A 17,383-nucleotide genomic window follows, 5' to 3' on the forward strand; every position below is an offset into this window, starting at 1 on the left:
CCACAAAAGAAGCTACTGAAGCATGGCTGTACATGGTTTGGAGAAGCATGTGGAATCTAGGGGCTTGTCATCCAACCCAGATCTCTCAACTTGCAGAATCCTGTCCCTTTCCATCCAGAGGCAACCCAGGGCCAAGAGGCTAGTACCAGAATGTGCTAGCTGGGCTACTCCAAATCACCCCCTGGCTCTCTTATTTCCCTGCAGTGATGCTGATTGACATCAGATGAGACTCTTGGTCCTTCTGTACTCCACAGGAACACCACTGATTTATGCCAGCAGAACGCTCTGGCCCCTTGAGCTTTGTGGTTTCTATGATGAGGTTAAGGCAAATCAGAGAAAAAATCTGATCCCAGGAATGAGGCAAAAAACAACAAACACACTTCATTGTGGTGGTGAAAGGCTGACAGAGAAACACCAGTCGTGGTTGGAAATGAAATGGAGATGAAGACGGTGCTCTGCTGTGGGGTTATATGCTGGGATGCTCCGAGACTATTTAACAATGCTGCAGCATGAGTCAGAGACACAGAGTTTTGCCCACGCGCCTACTTGTATGGGCGTGCGTACATAACAGCTTTGCACCAAACCTCATGCCTTCACTAGCTGAGGAAATTAGACCTCCAGGCCCACCCACTATCTTCTGAGTGCAACCACAGATGACCTGAGGTGGGATGCCCTGTGGCTGAGTGGGTCCCTGAGGACACTGAGCAGCTCTGAGATGCGTGAATATAGATCGCTGATATCTAAAACCAGGCATGGGATATCAGCTCCGTTCTGCTTTGTCCCCATCCAGTGGCTAGCCTGGGGAAACACTACTGGGACTTGACAGTCCTGATAACTCAGCTCAAGTGAAAGCAAGTTATGTCTGCATTAGATGCAGTGCATCTGACCACCTCTGACCACCTGCAGGCATATGTTTTAGTGAGCATGGTTATTTAGAATGGGAACACTTTTTTACCTCTGCGCCTATAGAGACATCTCTGTCTCTTTTATTCTTTTCTGGGAAGAACAATAAAAATGAGCCATCTTTCCAAGTGCACCTTCGCTCACAGAATCATCGAATTGTTAAGGTTGGAAAAGACCACTAAGATCATCCAGTCCAGCTGTCAACCCATCCCCACCATGATAAAACCAAGTCCTCTGTGCCTTTACTGCATATACAGAGAAAAAAATGCCTGAAAGCATGCAGAAATTCAATGGAAGAGCTAAATCTCAGTTCCTGATCTCATCTGAAGAGGTCATTTTTCAACAAGCAATTAAGTCAGCCTAACCTCAAGAGCACTGGAAGAAGACACAGGCTTGGAGAAAACCCTGATGTCAATTCTGAAAGGTGAAAAGGTCTGATGAGCAGATGGCTGTTGGTAAGCCCACAACACAGTGTTTCAAAGTTGTATGCATTGAGCATCTCTTAGCACTTCTTATCAGCTCTCTCTCTTTTATTTTTAAAAGAAATTTCCTGTATTTTCTCTGAGCTGAGAGAACCATGAAATAGATACGCTGCATAATGTTGCTTTATTGATCTTATTCTTTAGTGCAGCAAGGGGAAACAGGTCATTTCCTTGCAACCACTCGCCGTGGCCATTTTCTCAAATCTATTTTAACTCCAACTGCTCAGTGTCTGAAAGGAAAAGTGGTCTGGAGTTGAAACGCCAAGAAGAAAGTCAAGGTAACATTGAGGTGAGGCAGGAGTTCAGGCAATAAAAGTTGGATGGATGAAAATAGCTTGCAAAGTTCATGGATATCATCCCAGTACTTTGATTGAGTTTGGTTTGTAGCACTACAAAACAATAGGAGCTGCTGGTAATTCGCTCCTGGAGGAGATTAGGAATTTCCTAGCGTGTTTGCCTCCACAGGATCAGCAGTTAAATGAGTTACTAGTGGTCCTAAATAGTGTTGGAGTCCCCCAAGACTCCATTGCGTCTCAGTTAAATGATCACTTGTTCTCTGCTAAACTCCCAAGACACAGCAACTGCCTACCTTCCTCTTCAGAGCACCTTGTCCCATAAACCCTGGTAAAAATAAGCTAAGTTTTGCATAATGCTCACTTTTCTGTTAAAACACAAAGAAATGAAAAAAAAAAAGAAAAAGAAAAAAAAAGAAATGAAGTCCCAAGCCAAGGTTCAGTAAAGGGAAGAGAAGGTTTTCTAAGGACGCGCAGTGACTTTCAAACCTGCCTTTACAGATGCAATTGTGATTGCTTCTTGCTCTCAGTGTGACAAGACCAAGCAAACAGATACGCAGAAATGCCTGGAGAGAGAAAGACGGACATAAAGATAACAGCGAGGAACCCTGATTAACAATGGGGCAGCCATGTGAGAAGTGAGATAACCAACCTGCCTTGGGTGCTGAGACAGCAACTGCTATCTCCAGTGTTTGCCCCATACACCAACCTAAGGGGTTTCTTTTCCAAGAGGCCAGGTCTGCCCTGGTTGAGCCCATTATCTGGAAAACGGGTGGATATTTGAGGTTTTTACAGTGAAAAAACATGAAGACTCCTAATGCATTCGGACTTTGAAGGTTAACTTGTTCTGTACTTTGGCAGAGTCAAAGAGGTGGGCTAGGACTGGATGGCTGTGCTGTCTCCAGGCCAATTCTCAGACTTGGGAGACCCTGTTTGCTGCTAAATAAAGGGGCTGGGTCCTGTGTCCTGGTCCTGAAGCCAAGCAAGATGGCACATCTCATGCCTACAAGCCCAAACTCATTTTTCCCCAAATGAAGAATGAGACCACATCCAGTCCCTGTGTTATCCTGAACCAGCACTTGGGAACATTATCTGGAGGATTGCTCATCTGCCCAGATGAAAACCCTGCCAAGAATGGCGCTCATGATTAAATAGTCTGGCTGAGGGAGGTGAGGTTCAGAGGTAGAGTGAAGCCTATGCTCCTCACACCTTGCGTGTGCATTTACTGCCAAGAGCAAAAGGTACAGCAGACCTCACAGCAGGCTTGGGACGGGGTGTGGATCTGTCAAAAGGAGGAGTGGGGGGATTTATGCTGTTGCATAATGATGTGTGGTGTCAGGGTAGAGCTGCACACATCGCTGGCTCTCCTTATTGCCCCCACCGGTGCAACCCAATCTCTCCCTCGTGTGTCTCAGGAGCTCATCCAAACCTTTGATGTGCAGACACCGTTCACTGACCCAGCAACAAACCTTCTGCATTTATTTCCCTTTTCCCATCCTGAGTTATTTTCACGCCAGCTCAGGGAGTTCAATCATCCCACGGAGGAGAAGGAGGTGGAGTTGTGGGTAAGTGGGACCGCTCCTTTCTGAGCTGTTTCATTGGGTTTATTTTCATGTGTCACAGCATCAGGCCAACACCTTCCTGCTGTCTGTACTCTTGTGTCCCTCCAGTGTTATCTGAAATATAAGGCTGCCCCAACAGGAGAGAGGGAAGGAGAAGATAAATGGCTTTCTCCCCTTGACTTCCCCTCACCCCAGCTACAACGCTTGAAATATTTCTCTCTCACCCAGGGATAGCACAATCCCTGCACTGCTGAAGTGCTTTGAGCCAGGAACGCTGGAGGAGTGAGAGGGAAAAGGGGCAGAGAAGTCCGCTTTCTGCTTTGCTAGCTAAAGGGAAAAATGTGTAGGCAGAAAGATGGGACAGCCTTGCAGAAGATTGCAGCAACGAAAGCATCGCCTGAGTGCTCTCAGGGAGATTTGTGTAATAGGAGGATCAAAGTACAGCCTGATAAGAGGGTGTCATCCATCCAGAATTTTCCATTCTTGGAAATCAGGTTTCTGGAAGTCAAACCAAGCTGGGCCTCCACAGGGAAGGGAGACTCCCAAAGCATAGAGCCCCGCTGATTAGTAATAAGGGTCAGCCTGGCCTCGTTGGAAACAACAGGTTAATGTCAAGCCAAGTGTAGCAAGCACGAGTTTGGATGTTCCCATGACAAATGCAAGCTCAGGATCAGACCCAGGCAGGAATTCTGCTGGTTGCATTTCAGCTCCAAGTGTCACTTATTAATGGAACCATCCTGCAAAATGTGCAGCACAAAGATCATTCTCGTTACAGCAGTTCTTGTAAGGTCAGCTGAAAATTAGGCTGAGATTCACATGGTTATTATAGCATCCATGTGGATGCAGAGGGAGAGAGCAAATTCTCAATGCCAGGCCAAGGTGTCTGATCTTTAACACTGGCTGAGCGTGTTGAGGTCTTCACTTTGGTCAACAGCAAGAGAACTGGGAGGAATCAGGGCCCAAAAGTCTGTGATGAGCCCAGTGGGATTGAACAGCAAAGCCATCCCATCAGCATGTAAGTATGCACTGAACATCATCAGCATCTCGCAGCAGTGGGGGGTGAGGATGGAGCTGCTTGGCAGTGATGAGGACCTGAGGACCACTTCCCAGGCAGGGTTTGGATCAGTGGAAGCAAAACTCCTGAGAAAACAAGGCAAGATGTGTGTATGTCTATGTACCACATATCTGCAAATCAGGGACTGATTTTAACTGCTTTTCATCAGGTGGCTGAGCAGTGAATTCCCAAGCACATCCCTATGGGGTCAAAGCCTCCAGCCAGCATCTTCCACCTACGGTCCCTTATTGGTGTGCCCAGGAATGGATTTACAGAATCATACAATTGTTTTAGTTGGAAGTGGCCTTTAGAAGCCACCTGGTTCAATTCCTCTGCAATGAACAGGAACACCCACAGCTCCATCAGGTGCTCAGAGCCCCATCCAGCCTGACCCTGAGTGACTGCAGGAATGGAGCATCCATCACCTCTCTGGGCAATACTTCCAGTGCTTCACTGTCCTTACTGTAAAAAAGCTTTTTCCTTAAATCCAGTCTAAATCTCCCCTCTTTTGGCTTGAAACCATTTTCCCTTGTCCTGTTACAACAGACCCTGCTAAAGAGACTGTCTCCTTCTTTCTTACAGCCCCTTTAGATACTGAAAGGCTGCCCTCAGGTCTCCCCAGAGCCTCTCTTCTCCAGGGAGAGAACGGATGCCAAGTCAATGGATGTAAAGATGTGAGACGACTCCTGCTGTCAGGGCAGGGATCTCAGCTTCATTTTGCATGTGGACGTGGGAGCACAGGGGCTGCTTGGTGGTCTGGTGATGGAGACAACAGCTGTCCCTGCTTGAGCTGTCTGAACTGGGTTACCCCTGGCTGGGACTGCAGACACACTGCTCTCCCAAGGATAACCCCACTGATCCCAAAGCAGTGCTTTGGTGCTATTTCTAGGAGGTCAGAAACCAAACAACAACTGCTTGGACCTAAAAGGCACACCTCAGGTTTCGTATCCTCGAGCCTTGACCCTCTGCGTGCATATTTGCATTCCCTGTTCCCTCTGCACCAAACCCAGCCTGCTCAGGTCAGATTTGCCACTGAGCACTTTAGGCTTCTGCAGGGTGAAATCACAGCCCATGTATTGCCCTGATGCAGAGCCCTGTTTGCTTTATATTTTGCGGTCGGGTGTTTTATAGTCCAAGGATATCTGCTAATCCCAAAGTACAATAACAAAAACCATATCTTTCATAAATACACGGGGCAGGGATGGGCACATTCCCAAGCTCATGTGGAGAAAAAGAACATTTCAGACATTGTTTCCTTGCACTTGGAGGTTGTCATTACTTAATGAACTCAGACAGTAGTCAGGATTTGCAGGATCTCTGTGTAGGATTATTTGATGATTATTCTTTTTACTGTTGGCCCCAATGGCTTTGCTGCAGAGCTTTGGGATCTCTGCTACTTGCTGCTCCTCCAGGGTGAAGCAGAACAACTCTTCTTATTCCTACCAGACCTTCCTGCTGGAGAGCAACATCAGCACTGGTGCAGACACCCTTGGGAATGAGGGCTGAGGCCCTCCTGAACCACAGAATCATGAAGGTTGGAAAAGACATCTAAGATCATCTAATCCAACTGTACTGATGATGACCTGGCCAAGCTTGTCCCCATTTTGGCTCATTCCCACAAGAACAGGGCTGACACCCCCTGAACTTTCAGGGGAGCATCCCAGCTTCTCTGCAAAGCCAAACTTCAGCAGTGCCCAAGCAGAGGGGCCAGGGCTGGGGAACCAACAGGCAGGGCTTGAGCCCATTCTGCTGGCCAAGCACAATCTCCAGAAGAGCAGCACCTCCTGAGAGGCACTGGGGCATGGCAGAAAGGCAACGCTTGATGCCTTTTTTCCACCCACACCTGCACCCACTTTTCCCAACCATGCACTTGGCTCAGGCTGTTCCCCATTTCCCAAAACTGAGTTATTCCAACCCAAATCCCGCAGCAGCATCTGAGCAGGGTATGGCTTTATTTTTATGTATATATTTAAACTATTCTGCTGAGTATCTCTGACAGAGATAAGCAGGCTCAACCTGAAGATGAAACTGAGAACTGAACAGCTCAGCAGAGCAAACCATGGGGGTATCAGCTGGAGGAGGGACACGGGGAGGTTTTCCTGCAAGCAGTTCTGGCAGTGCTTTCCTGATAAAAACCTGAACTTCTCCTCTCGTGCTGGTGTTCGACCTACTTTTAAAGCTCCTTTTGCATGCATCATCTTTTCAAGCCCGCATCTGCAGGGTTGTCTGACTCAGGCTGGTCTCAGCAAATAGAAAAATGGACCCAAATGTCACCCCTCTTCTTGCCAGACTGGAGTGTAAAGCACTCAATCGAGAAACTGATTTCTGCCAATGCTTAAGCAGGTGTTAATTAGGAATATTCCCAGGGAAAGGCAAGGAGGAGGGCTTCCCCAGATTGCTGGGGGGTCTGGAGGAGAGCAGAGCATCACCCGCTCCTTTTGCAATGGGACCCACTCCCACTGCAATTTAAAGTGTGCTTGAATTCCCCCCATGCTTAGACTTAATGTGGGAATACAGGCGCAGCACCAGCTCAGACCATCAAAAACATCATTCCCCATCCCTTTGCCACTTTTTTTTTTTTGCCACTTTTGCTTACTGATCAAAGGGAATGACAGCTTCAGATGTAGGAAGCACAGGGCTTTGGGCTTCACCAGCTCTGGGATGCAAAGGATTGACCAACAAAGAGCCCAACAACCACAGCTCTCCATACTCACGTCCTCCAGTTCCACAACTTCCAACCTCATGCCCTCCAGTCCCATGTCCTCCAATCTCATATCCTGCAGTCCCATGTCTTCCAACCTCACATCCTCCTGCCCCAGACAGATAAATCATGCCCTGAAGTTCCAAGAACTCACTGCATCATTCTGTGGGAATCCTCCTGACTCTTTGCTGGAGGACTGGGTACTGCTCTTAGCCCAGTCCAAAGCTGTCACGCAGTCTATCTCTAAATTAAGTCCTTTCATCCCTATCATTCTGCAGCTACCCTCAGTATTTTTTTCCCAGGTTAACTCTGCAGCTCCTGAATTTTCAGAGTGATTTTTCAAATCTTTGGGTAAGCTGTCACAGGTGGGCTTGAAAATCAGCATCTGAAATATTTCAGCCTGGTCCTTATTACACTGAATGGGGCTTCTGGTGGAGCAATTCCTGATGTATTTCCATGGCATGGAGATCCTCATCTAAAACAATTTGTTCTGATGTCTACTACGACAAATAAAACAGCTACATGAGATACCAGACACTGAGACATGGCTCACTGGCTGCTTCCTTGTGTCTTCTGGTGGTACTGGGATGTACTGGGACAGGGACCAAAATGGGACTGGGAGTAAAGGTGGGCTGGCAGTGCTTGCCTATCTTTTCTGGATACTGAAGTTTGCTCAGCTCTAATGGAGCTGTTTCAAGAACATTGGCCCTAAAGGGAGTTTTGATGCTGACTCCTGCAGCGTTATGGCTATATATGGGGACAGCAGGTGTTACAGAACCCACAGAGCCTGTCCTGACACAGCTGCAGGTGATGGAGATGCTAACCCAACCCAAGAATGTGGGATGAACCTCAGATGTCATTAAAACCTCACTGAACCTACACTTTCTGCCCCTCAGCACCCCCCAGTTTTCTTTGGCCTTTGAGTCATGATTAGTTAGATCAAGATGGACTGTGACAGACACTGTTTTCCAAGGGAAAAGTCTCATCTTATGTACTGACTTTTCCTCCCAGCACGATGCTGGAAATGGGGAAATACCTCCTCACCCACCCTGCATGAGTTCCTACCAAACCCAAAAGAATGTGACAGCCAGCCCATTGGAGAGAACCTGAACAGAATCAGCACTGGGGTCAGCCCCTTTCCCAACACACCTCAGTTGGACTAAATGATCTGAGAGGTCGTTTCCATCCTTAATAATTCTATGATTTCTATGATCTCCATCCCTCCTGGAGAGCAGACACCGCGTTGAGTGGTGTCTGGTGGTCAGGTGGTGGCTGTGCCACTTCCTACACCAAGAACTGACCAAGCCATGGTGATGGGTGGCATCACCACTCCATCATGGTGATGCCACCCATCACCACTCCATCAGGGATGGAGAAAGGAAGCAAAGCACGTGTCAAAGCAGCACACCCAGCAATGAGTTAATACCTGGTGGCCGATTTCTGTGGCAGGACTTTGGTGAGGGATTGTCTGTGGATCTCAACCCGTTGCCCATCACCACCATCAAGGCAGCTTGGGCAGCCTTTAGCTCTTTTTTTGTCACCTCTGTAAAGGTTTTCTCCCTTGGTGTGTGCAGGAGCAGGTGAAAATAGTGCCAGGGAGCAAAGGGTTAATACTACTTTCACGTTCCTGTTTGTAAACTGTCTGCAGTCCCCACGCTCTCCAAAATCAATCTCGGAAAGCAAGGCACTGTTTTGCAGAGATTAAGCAGATTTGCAAATTAGGAAGATTAAATGGTAATGTAATGAAATGAAAATTAAATGTCTTTTTTTTTTTTTTTTTTCTTTTTTTCTTTTTTCTTTTTTTTTTTTTGAGAGAGAGAGAGAGGAAGGAAGGAAGGAAAAAAAAAGGAAAAATCGCCCTTTCCTGGGAGGTGTCTTTTGAGTGATCCCCCAAAACGCCTTTCCCGGAGCAGCTCCCTGTCAAACTACACGCGCTCCCGTCCGGAGGGACTGAAAAGTGATTCAAACTCTCCGGGAAGCACAGACATTTTTAATTTCATCTGGTGCAGAAACTCGGAGAGCAGCGAGATCAGCCACCGGGGCTGCAAAAGCGGCTCACTGCTTCCTCAAATCCCCCAAAAGCAAAACGGTTTTACTCATCAAGGAAACAGCCGAGAAAAGAAGGATCGGAGACACTCACCAGAGCGTAGACCGAGCTCAGCACGGAGCAGCAGAGGATCAAACCCAGGCTGTGATAAACCAGATATGATCCCATATCCAAGGGGCTCCTTCCAGCATCCACGCTCTCTCGGGGAAGTTGGAGGACGGAGAGGTCTTCCAGCGCTCCTCTCGCAGATGATTTCTCCTTCCCTCCCTCCAACTCCCCCCCTCCTCACTCTCCAGAACCGGTGTTTGTTTGTTTGTTTGTTTTTGTTTGTTTGTTTTTTAGCCAGAAAGGCACATGACGAGAAAACCCGGTCCTTTGCTTCGCTTTCTCATGGCTGGAGATGCGGGCAGCTCCCGAAAGGCAACGGAGGAACCCATGTGAAGAAGCGGAGCGACTTCGGCTTCGCTCAGCTCCTCAGCCCCCGGTGCTGGTTGTTTTCCGCGTGCATCTGTCTCAGAGCAGAAAAATCACATCCATATGTCAAAGCCGCTCTCTTCTGTTTCCTTTTTATGAGGCAGTGGGAAGTTCAAATAATTTCTTTGTCAAACGCAAACACACAGAAAGAGGCAGAGAGGGAGGGAGGGAGGGAGAAAGGCGAGAGAGGGGTGGAAGGGGTGGGAGATCGGAGAGGGTGGGGGAGGCTTTAAACCACGGCTTTATTTTTAGATCCAGTAATTTTATCTTTTGGGTTTCGGAGGGGTTTGGAAAGAGAGAGAGAAAAAAAAAAAAGCCTTTTTTTTTTTTCCTTCTTCTCCTTTTTCTTCTCTTTCGGCCACACGAACAGCTCTCAGAGCAGAAAGTTACGGGGAAAAAAAAAATAGCGAAAACTTGGCAATATTTTCCCTCCTCAATTACCTTTTCGCAAACAGCGGTGCTCTGGGGGATTTTTTTTTTCTTTTCTTTTTTTTTTTCCTTTATTTTCCTTTTTCTTTTTTTCTTCTTTTTTTTTTTGCTGGTGTATCGCCGCGCGTTTCGCCTCCACAATAGGTTTATTCTCCAGCCCTCCGGGTCGCGGTGTGTTTCAGTTACAAAACGGGATTTTTTCGCTCCTCTCTCCCCTCTCTGCCTCAGAGGATCTGCAGTTTCAAAAAGCCGATTGAGCACGGCGTGAAAGCGCGAGGCTGACGACCGGGGGGGCCTCCTACCGCCACTAGGTACTTCATTTTAGAATATACTTTTTTTCTCGCGGCCAAAAAAGAGAAAAAAAAGACTTTCCCTCCGCGAGATGTTCTAAAATCTTTTTCAATACATCTCTGTATCTTTACTGTTTGAATTTTTTCCCGTTCTCTCACTCTCACGGAAGCGCAATCCTCGTTCCGTGCCCCGCAAGGAGGAGCCCCAGTGGAACCCACAGCGCATCGCATCCCCGCTTTCCCCCCCCCCCCCTCATATCCCCGGCACCTCGCACCCCCCGTGGATGTCACCAGCATCGCTGTTTCAAGGCTGGGGATGGTATTCCCAGCTCAGCCGGGCGCTTTCATTCATAAAACTGCAAGGTAAATATACATATATGTAGATATAGATATACATAAATAATAATAAAAAACCACGATAGCTCCCCCAAAGCCGTGCCGCAGGGGGTGAAACTCCGGCAGCCATCCCCTGATCGGGTTTATTTTCGGTGTGGGAGGAGAAGCGAGGAGGGGACAGGGATGCACCAGGCGGGACACAGCGCTGCGCTGCGGGTTGAATGACTGGGGGAACTTTGGACATCAACTCCTGCGCGTTGCTTTGCTTCGCTTTTCCGTTTCACTTTTTTTTTTTTTTTTTTTTTCTTTCTCTTTCTTCCCGGATTTTGTGATTTAGGAGCTAAATAAGGAGAGGGAAAGCCAAAAAAAAAAAAAAAAAAAAAGCCTTAAACCAAACTAAACGGACCTCTATACCCCGCCGGAGGGCAGACGGTAAAAACAACGCGTTTTGGCCGAGCGGAGCTGCGCGCATTTCTCTTTTATTTTTTTGGAGCGAAGAGAGAAAAAAAGAGAGAGAGAGAGGGGAAAAAAAAAAAAAAAAGTGCTTCTACAGTCGGTTTGTTGCTTTTTTTTTTTTTTTTTTTTTTTTTTCACGGCCCCATGGCTGTGAATAGGTGCCTTCAGCTAATTTTATGAAAAGGGGCTCTTTCCAAGGCTAAGGTAGAGTAGGGCTTCCTGTAAGAGAGAGAGAGAGAGAGAGAGAGAGGGAGGGGGGAAAAAGTGCTGCTCTTGATGCAATCTTTTCCTCCTCCTCCTTCTTGCCACCCTCTTTCTCTCCTGCCAGCCTCTGCACCGCAGGGGGAGCGGGGAAGGTATAAAAGCCCCCCCCCCCCCCCGGCTTGGTTACCATTGGTCGGCCGTACTCAGCCTTTGACCATCGGGCTGAGAGGCACGGGGTCATCCCGCAGTCCTTCCCATTCCACCGGACCGCATCCCACCCCCCGTCCCACCCCCTGCTCTCCGGTTGGGCAATGCGTGCTGAAGGGGGCACCCACGCGAAGGGTTGGGATAAAGGATTTAAAAGCGATGAAGCCAACGTCCCCCCTCCCAACCTCCCCCATCCGCCCCCCATCCACCCCAACACCGTCAGTCTGCCTCACTGCCCCTCATCCGCCCTGTTCCCAAATTTATGCCCCACATAGGGATTTAAAATATCTTTATCGGGGGAAGGGGGGCTCAAAAAGGAGGTTCCTGAAAGGGGATCCTGGGGAAGGTTTTTTTACCTCTGCTGCTTTATTTCATTTCATTTTGAGGGGGCTGTTGGCTCACTTCTCTCCAATCTGCTCAACCGAAGGGGTGGGACAGCCTCCATCCCTGGTGGGAGCTGAGCGTTTGCATGTGTTTAAGTATGGGGCAAACTGAGCAAATGTGTACCTGGGGCTTTACAGTCTTTCTGAGAAGAAGTCTTTCCTGAGAAAGAAAGAAAAAAAAAAATTCTGCTGCAAAGTTTCATGGGCCCCATCGAATCTCTTTGGCTGTTTTTTAATTTATTATTATTATTTGGGTGGGAAAGAGGGAAGAAGCAACAGTTTTGCTCCTATGTTGCACTGCCCAACATCTCCTGCTGTTACAGGGAGGTGATGTAAATAAAACAGGATCTGATACGGTTTAGGAGACATCCAGACTTTGGTCACCCCTCTGTATCCAGTGCTGGGACTGGGCCAGGGATGCCTTTATGCTGGTAATTTCTCCATCCAATCATTTAATGATTAAAGACAGATACTGCTGAAGCTGTGCAAGAAGAAAACTGTTCCCTCCCTCCAGCCCCAGCTCAAAGTTGGCCCAGCAGGACCCCAATCTTATGGCCACCAAGACTATGATGGACGTTCTTCTGGATCCCTGTTATCTACAAATTAAATCCAATACAATAGGATCCCCTAAATCCAATTACAGCACTCTGCGTCCGCTTCGTTGCTCCTTTCTGGGAGGATAGGAGTTGCAAGGGCTGCAAGTCTTTGGAGTCATGAGCATCAAATGCAACTCTAAAGAGGAGTTTCCTCAAGTAGAGGATGTAACCCAGCTCCCATGGCTCTGTGCAAGATAGGAGTGAGGACAGATGAGGTGAGCAGAGCAGGCTTGTGGGAGCTGAGCAGTTGAACTGTATGGCTGAGGTCCCTCTAAAGTCACAGTGAATCAGACAATCATAGAATCATTAAGGTTTGGAAAAGACCTCTGAGATCACCAACCCCAACCCACCCCACCATACCCACTGCCCACATCCCCTCAGTGCCACATCTCCATGGTTCTGGAACACCTCCAGGGATGGTGACCCCACCACCTCCCTGGGCAGCTGTGCCACTGCATCACTCCTTTTTTTGAAGGACAAATGTTTCTTAACATCCAATCTGAAACCTCCCCAGCACGCCTTAAGGCCTAAACCCTGTCTGGAGCTCCCAGTCATGCACCAGAGGAGAACATGTGAGAATTTCCTGATTTGCATCATCCCAGCACTTTTCTTCCCAAGCAAACTGCCCAGTTCTCTCCCTACATGAAAAAGGTCTCTCACTCTCAGCCTGACTCATTGGGTGCTGAGGATCAGGCCCTCTGCTTTTAGGTCCTACCGCCATTGGAAATTCTGATTTATGCGAGGCCAAACAAGAAACAGCTGAATTTGCTCATTTTTTAGGGTGGTGTCCCAGGAAGATGCTTTTATCCTCTCTATTCATCCCCAGACATTGTGTATTCTCTCAGCCAAGGTTACAAGGCAACTCTTCCCCTCTCTCCAGACCTCTGAGAGAGAGATGAGCTCTTCTGCATGTCCAGATGCCTGCTGTTGTTTGTCCGGTCTCTTCCCACTGGAGGGCACAGGACTCCATTCTCCTGCAGATCTGTTTCAGGCATCTTTTTTTATGTCAAGGCAAAGGTAATTCGGACATCTAAGTTTTGTTTTGTTTTTCTTTCAGATTGTATCCACGAATGTGTGTATAATGAACTCAGAAGGAATGCAGCACTAAAAGAAGCCTTTGTAATGTTGCTATTTTAAGGAGACCCTTGGGTATGGCACGTGTTGAACTGAGTTTCTCTAACGTCTTACAACAAACCAAAATGTTTAGATCCTCCTACTGATGTAAAAGTGCATTAAAAAAAATACATAATCAATCTAAACTGGCTAAGGTTTTGACCAGGAATTATTGCTCTTGTGTATTGTAGCTAACTTTTACATGGCCTAACAATAAACATCTCCTCGTCCCAGCAGGGAGAATGTTTCCCTTCTGCTGGAGATGAGATCCCAGCCTGGATAAAACACCTCTTGTCCTTTCTCTCCTGGGTCACTCAGGTTCACTGAAACATCACGACTTACATCAGCCAAAGCCTTTGATCAGGGAGGGAAAGGTCTGACATGGATGGGGTTGACAGCCACGCTGCAAAAATCCCTCATTGTGCAAGAAGCCAGTCCAATGACTGAGTGTCACCAAGGGTGAGACAGCCTTTTCTGCACTGTTTTCACTTGGCTATTGCTGGTGTTTTGTTTGCAAAGTCAAGGCCAAAATATACAAGAAGCAGCTTTGGACACGTTGCATTTGTGCATTAAGCCGGATAGCCATGATGAATTTCTGGCCATTTTTGTTGTATGCGTTGTAAAGAGCAAAATTTTGCTGTCAACCTTCTATTTTTGCATGGTCAGAGAGGAGAAGGAATAGAATAGAGGTGTAATTGACACTGTTTGTCCAAAGCTGAAGTCGTAACTCCTGGCTGAGATGACTGGAAGCTGTGTGTGTGATGGCTTCTTTGTTGGCTCTTTAAGAAAATATCTGCTCTGGGTCTCATGGACAAAACCCAGGGTGAAAAATCCTCTCAGTACAAAATGAGAAGCCAGATGAAAAGCCCAGAAAAGCTGTGGATGCTCCACCTCTGGAGGTGCTCAAGGCCAGGCTGGATGGGACCCTGGGTTTCCTGATCTGGTGGGTGGTAAACCTGCCCATGGCCCAGGGTTGGGACTGGATGACCTTTGAGGATGTTTTCAGCCTAAGCTATTCTATGATTCAATGACTTTCTCCATTAGCATCCAGCACTCAAGGAACGGGGTTGCTTTGGAAATGAATGTCAGAATAAGGAAAATAGACTTTTTGTACTCACAGAAAACAAATGCTCAAAAAGAATGAGGGTGAGAGTCAAAGCTATTAAAACACTTCCTGGGACAGTATTTTGGTTTTCAGCAGCTTCCTCTTCTGTTTTGTTTCAATTCCTTCTAAATCCTGCTCCTCGTCCTCCGAGTGGTATGAAATAAAAAATAGTAAGAAATAGATTTTTCTGTACAAGAAAAATTCAAAAATAAATAAATAAATAAAAACATATATTTTTTAAATTACATTTTTTCTGCAAAGGCTCTTTACTTCTTTAAGTACACAGAAATACTTGTGATATGATGGGCAGTATGCCTCTTCTAATGCCCTGCAGTATGGTTTACAAGGTGACTCAGTAAATGGGGTGAAGTCAACACGGTGGAGTTGGGTGCCCTACATGAGAAGATGATGCAGAGGATGTGTCAGAGAGATCACAGAGCTGAAAATGGTTTGGGAGAAGAGAGAGATGAGGCATGTGGAGTTGAAGTCTTGGGTTAAGATAGACAAAGGAGTGTAGGAGGTGACAGATGAACCCAAAGGCATTTTGCATCTTAAGCAAGCCAGATGGGCTAACAAAGTCAGCAGTGGAATTGTGTGAAGTGGAATTGTGTGAAGCCACAATTGTCAGTGGCTTCATACAGTGACCTTTAGCTAAAACAAAGTTGTACAGAAGGAGCTCAGGGTATGCAAGTAGGTGAAGGAAAATCCTCATCAGCAATAGGCTTAGCATCCATTTGGTTGTGTTTTCTTACAGACAAGGTGGGGCAGACAGGTTCTACAAAGCAACATGTTCTACAAAGCTCATCCCATCTCTGTTATTCTTCTTGCTGTAGGCTGATGTTTTGGACCCAGATAGACACAAGTGGAATGGAGATCAGAGCCCTGGGCTTTTCCCTGCAGAGCAGCAACTGGTGCCATTTCTGGCTTATTCTCTGTTTTTCTCTTCTTAGTGAGGGTCTTTTGTTATTTATCAGCTCCTTCTTTCAAAACAGCAACCTGGGAAATTTCATAACACTTTTCATATATGGTTACTGTGCCTGTGGCTCTCCACAGCTTAGCTGTTTCAGTGATATCTGCACAGCATTCCTGACCTAAAGGAGAAGTGAGTGTCTCGAACCTCCTCGCTTTTCTCCATATGCATAAGATCTTTTTTTGCTCTTAAAAAACCCCAGACCCTTCTCCCCATCGCATGGCAGACCAAATGTCCCTGGCAGCACACCTGGACTTGAATCGATTTTTCTTCTTTCTGTGTGTGTGTGTGTTGTCATCCAATGCACGGCCAGAACCAAGGGCAAACTCCAGTTGGGAGGTGAGCAAGGAAAACCCCTCCAAAACAGCCAGGAGCTAAAATGATTTGGCAAGATTTGCAGGAGAAAACTGCCAGCAGGGAAAGACGAGGTGGGAGCATTACTCCAACAGAAGAAGCTCTGATTAGCAGATTATCACTTAAGTGATGTTGATCCCAGCCACGCTGCCTTCCAAATGAGCCCTTTCACAGCTGCCAGCTGCGCCAGGGAGTTGTGAATGTAAATGAGTGGGCCAGATCCTCTGCTGGCATCCATCGAGGCAGCTTTGATGGACCGTCCTGGATCCACAACAGCTGGAGGAGTCTGGCTGTAGCGAGAGCCCGAGTTGCTTTGCAGATTTCTTTGAGAGCCTGTGGGAAAGGGCCTGAAGCTGGGCGTACTGCAGGATAGGGCAGCATCAACTGCACATCTGGAGGGACCCTCGAGACTTTGACTTCTGCTGCCAGACAAAGCCTCCTTTGTAAGTAATCATTGGTTCTATCTTTTATTTTCATGATTTTTATTTTCCGTTTCAATTACAATCACTAATTAATTAATTGGCGTGTTTATTTATTCATTTTCATTTACTTTCTATTCCGGAAATCAGATTGGAGCAATCAGCCCCAACCTGATGCCAGGCAGGGTGCAAAGCAGGATGTCAGAAGCCAAAGCCTCCTTATCGACAGTAAGAGATCCTTGATGAGTCAGATAGGGAGAAGATGAGATAATTTGTTACATTTTTTCTTTTTTTTCTTTAATAATATTTATTTATTTCCTTATTTATTTTGCAGTTGCTGAGCTTGTAACCTGTTCCCTGGTACTGTATGCCAGCACATATCATCTTGCCCTCATAAAGCTCTGCTTATCTCCATCCAGCTTGTTGGGCTGAGCGTGTGGGAAGCATGTGAGGGACTCTCATGAGCAGCCTCGCGTTCTCTGAGCTGTTTTTTTCCCCTGGGGGTGAGCTTTCCCCAAAGTGCACAATCCATTTCAGTTCAGAGGTGATGGCCTGAAACCTGCAGAGCTGGTGGTGAGATGGGAACAAGCTCTCTTTGTGAGGCTGCTCCAACTTGCTGGTGTGCCCCGTGCACTGAATGAAATCTTTCATTTGGTTCCTCAGAGAGTACACGAAGATCCTCAGCTTTTGTCCTGAATGGGATTGTAGCCCAGTCCAGGGAAAGATCACAAATACTGAGCCCTGGTAGTGCTTAGGTTATTGGACTGAATCTTGCTTTGTTAGTTAACCATGCTGTGGACTTGGACTTTCAGCCGAGGAAAGAGGCTGCTGAAGAGGTGTGATCAAAAGGAGGAGATGGATCTGTAAAAATGATGATGAGAGTAATGGGGAATGGTTATTGAGTGCATCTCCTAATAAAGACATTGGGAACACAAGACTGAAATTTTTGGGACAAGCAAAGCACAAACAAGAAGAGATGTTTGGTTTTTTATATAATGGTTGTTC

General features: G+C 47.0%; 1 protein-coding gene and 1 long non-coding RNA gene across 8 annotated transcripts in view; one reads left to right on the forward strand and one right to left on the reverse strand.

Annotated features, from left to right (window-relative positions):
- The window catches only part of PTH1R (parathyroid hormone 1 receptor), a 113,824-nt gene extending 103,999 nt beyond the window's left edge, over positions 1–9,825 (reverse strand). Inside the window, exon 1 of the mRNA XM_031607881.2 lies at positions 9,136–9,825. Within this exon, the coding sequence (XP_031463741.1) occupies positions 9,136–9,210 (75 nt within the window). The 5' untranslated portion in view covers positions 9,211–9,825. The remainder of the gene's footprint in view (positions 1–9,135) is intronic.
- A 183-nt stretch (positions 9,826–10,008) lies between these two features.
- On the forward strand, positions 10,009–14,798 carry LOC116238306 (uncharacterized). 7 transcript variants are annotated; one of them, XR_016467934.1, is made up of 5 exons: positions 10,009–10,256; positions 10,406–10,598; positions 12,145–12,252; positions 12,336–12,632; positions 13,475–14,798. It is a non-coding gene; the product is annotated as an uncharacterized LOC116238306 (long non-coding RNA). The 7 variants fall into 7 exon arrangements; XR_016467932.1 differs by having other exon boundaries at positions 12,145–12,632; XR_016467933.1 differs by lacking the exons at positions 12,145–12,252; positions 12,336–12,632 and adding an exon at positions 11,825–11,917 and having other exon boundaries at positions 10,011–10,256.
- Positions 14,799–17,383: the final 2,585 nt, after the last annotated feature.

The sequence above is a fragment of the Phasianus colchicus genome, chromosome 6 (genome assembly GCF_987193195.1).
Source record: "Phasianus colchicus chromosome 6, bPhaCol1.hap1.1, whole genome shotgun sequence".
Classification (NCBI taxonomy): domain Eukaryota; kingdom Metazoa; phylum Chordata; class Aves; order Galliformes; family Phasianidae; genus Phasianus; species Phasianus colchicus.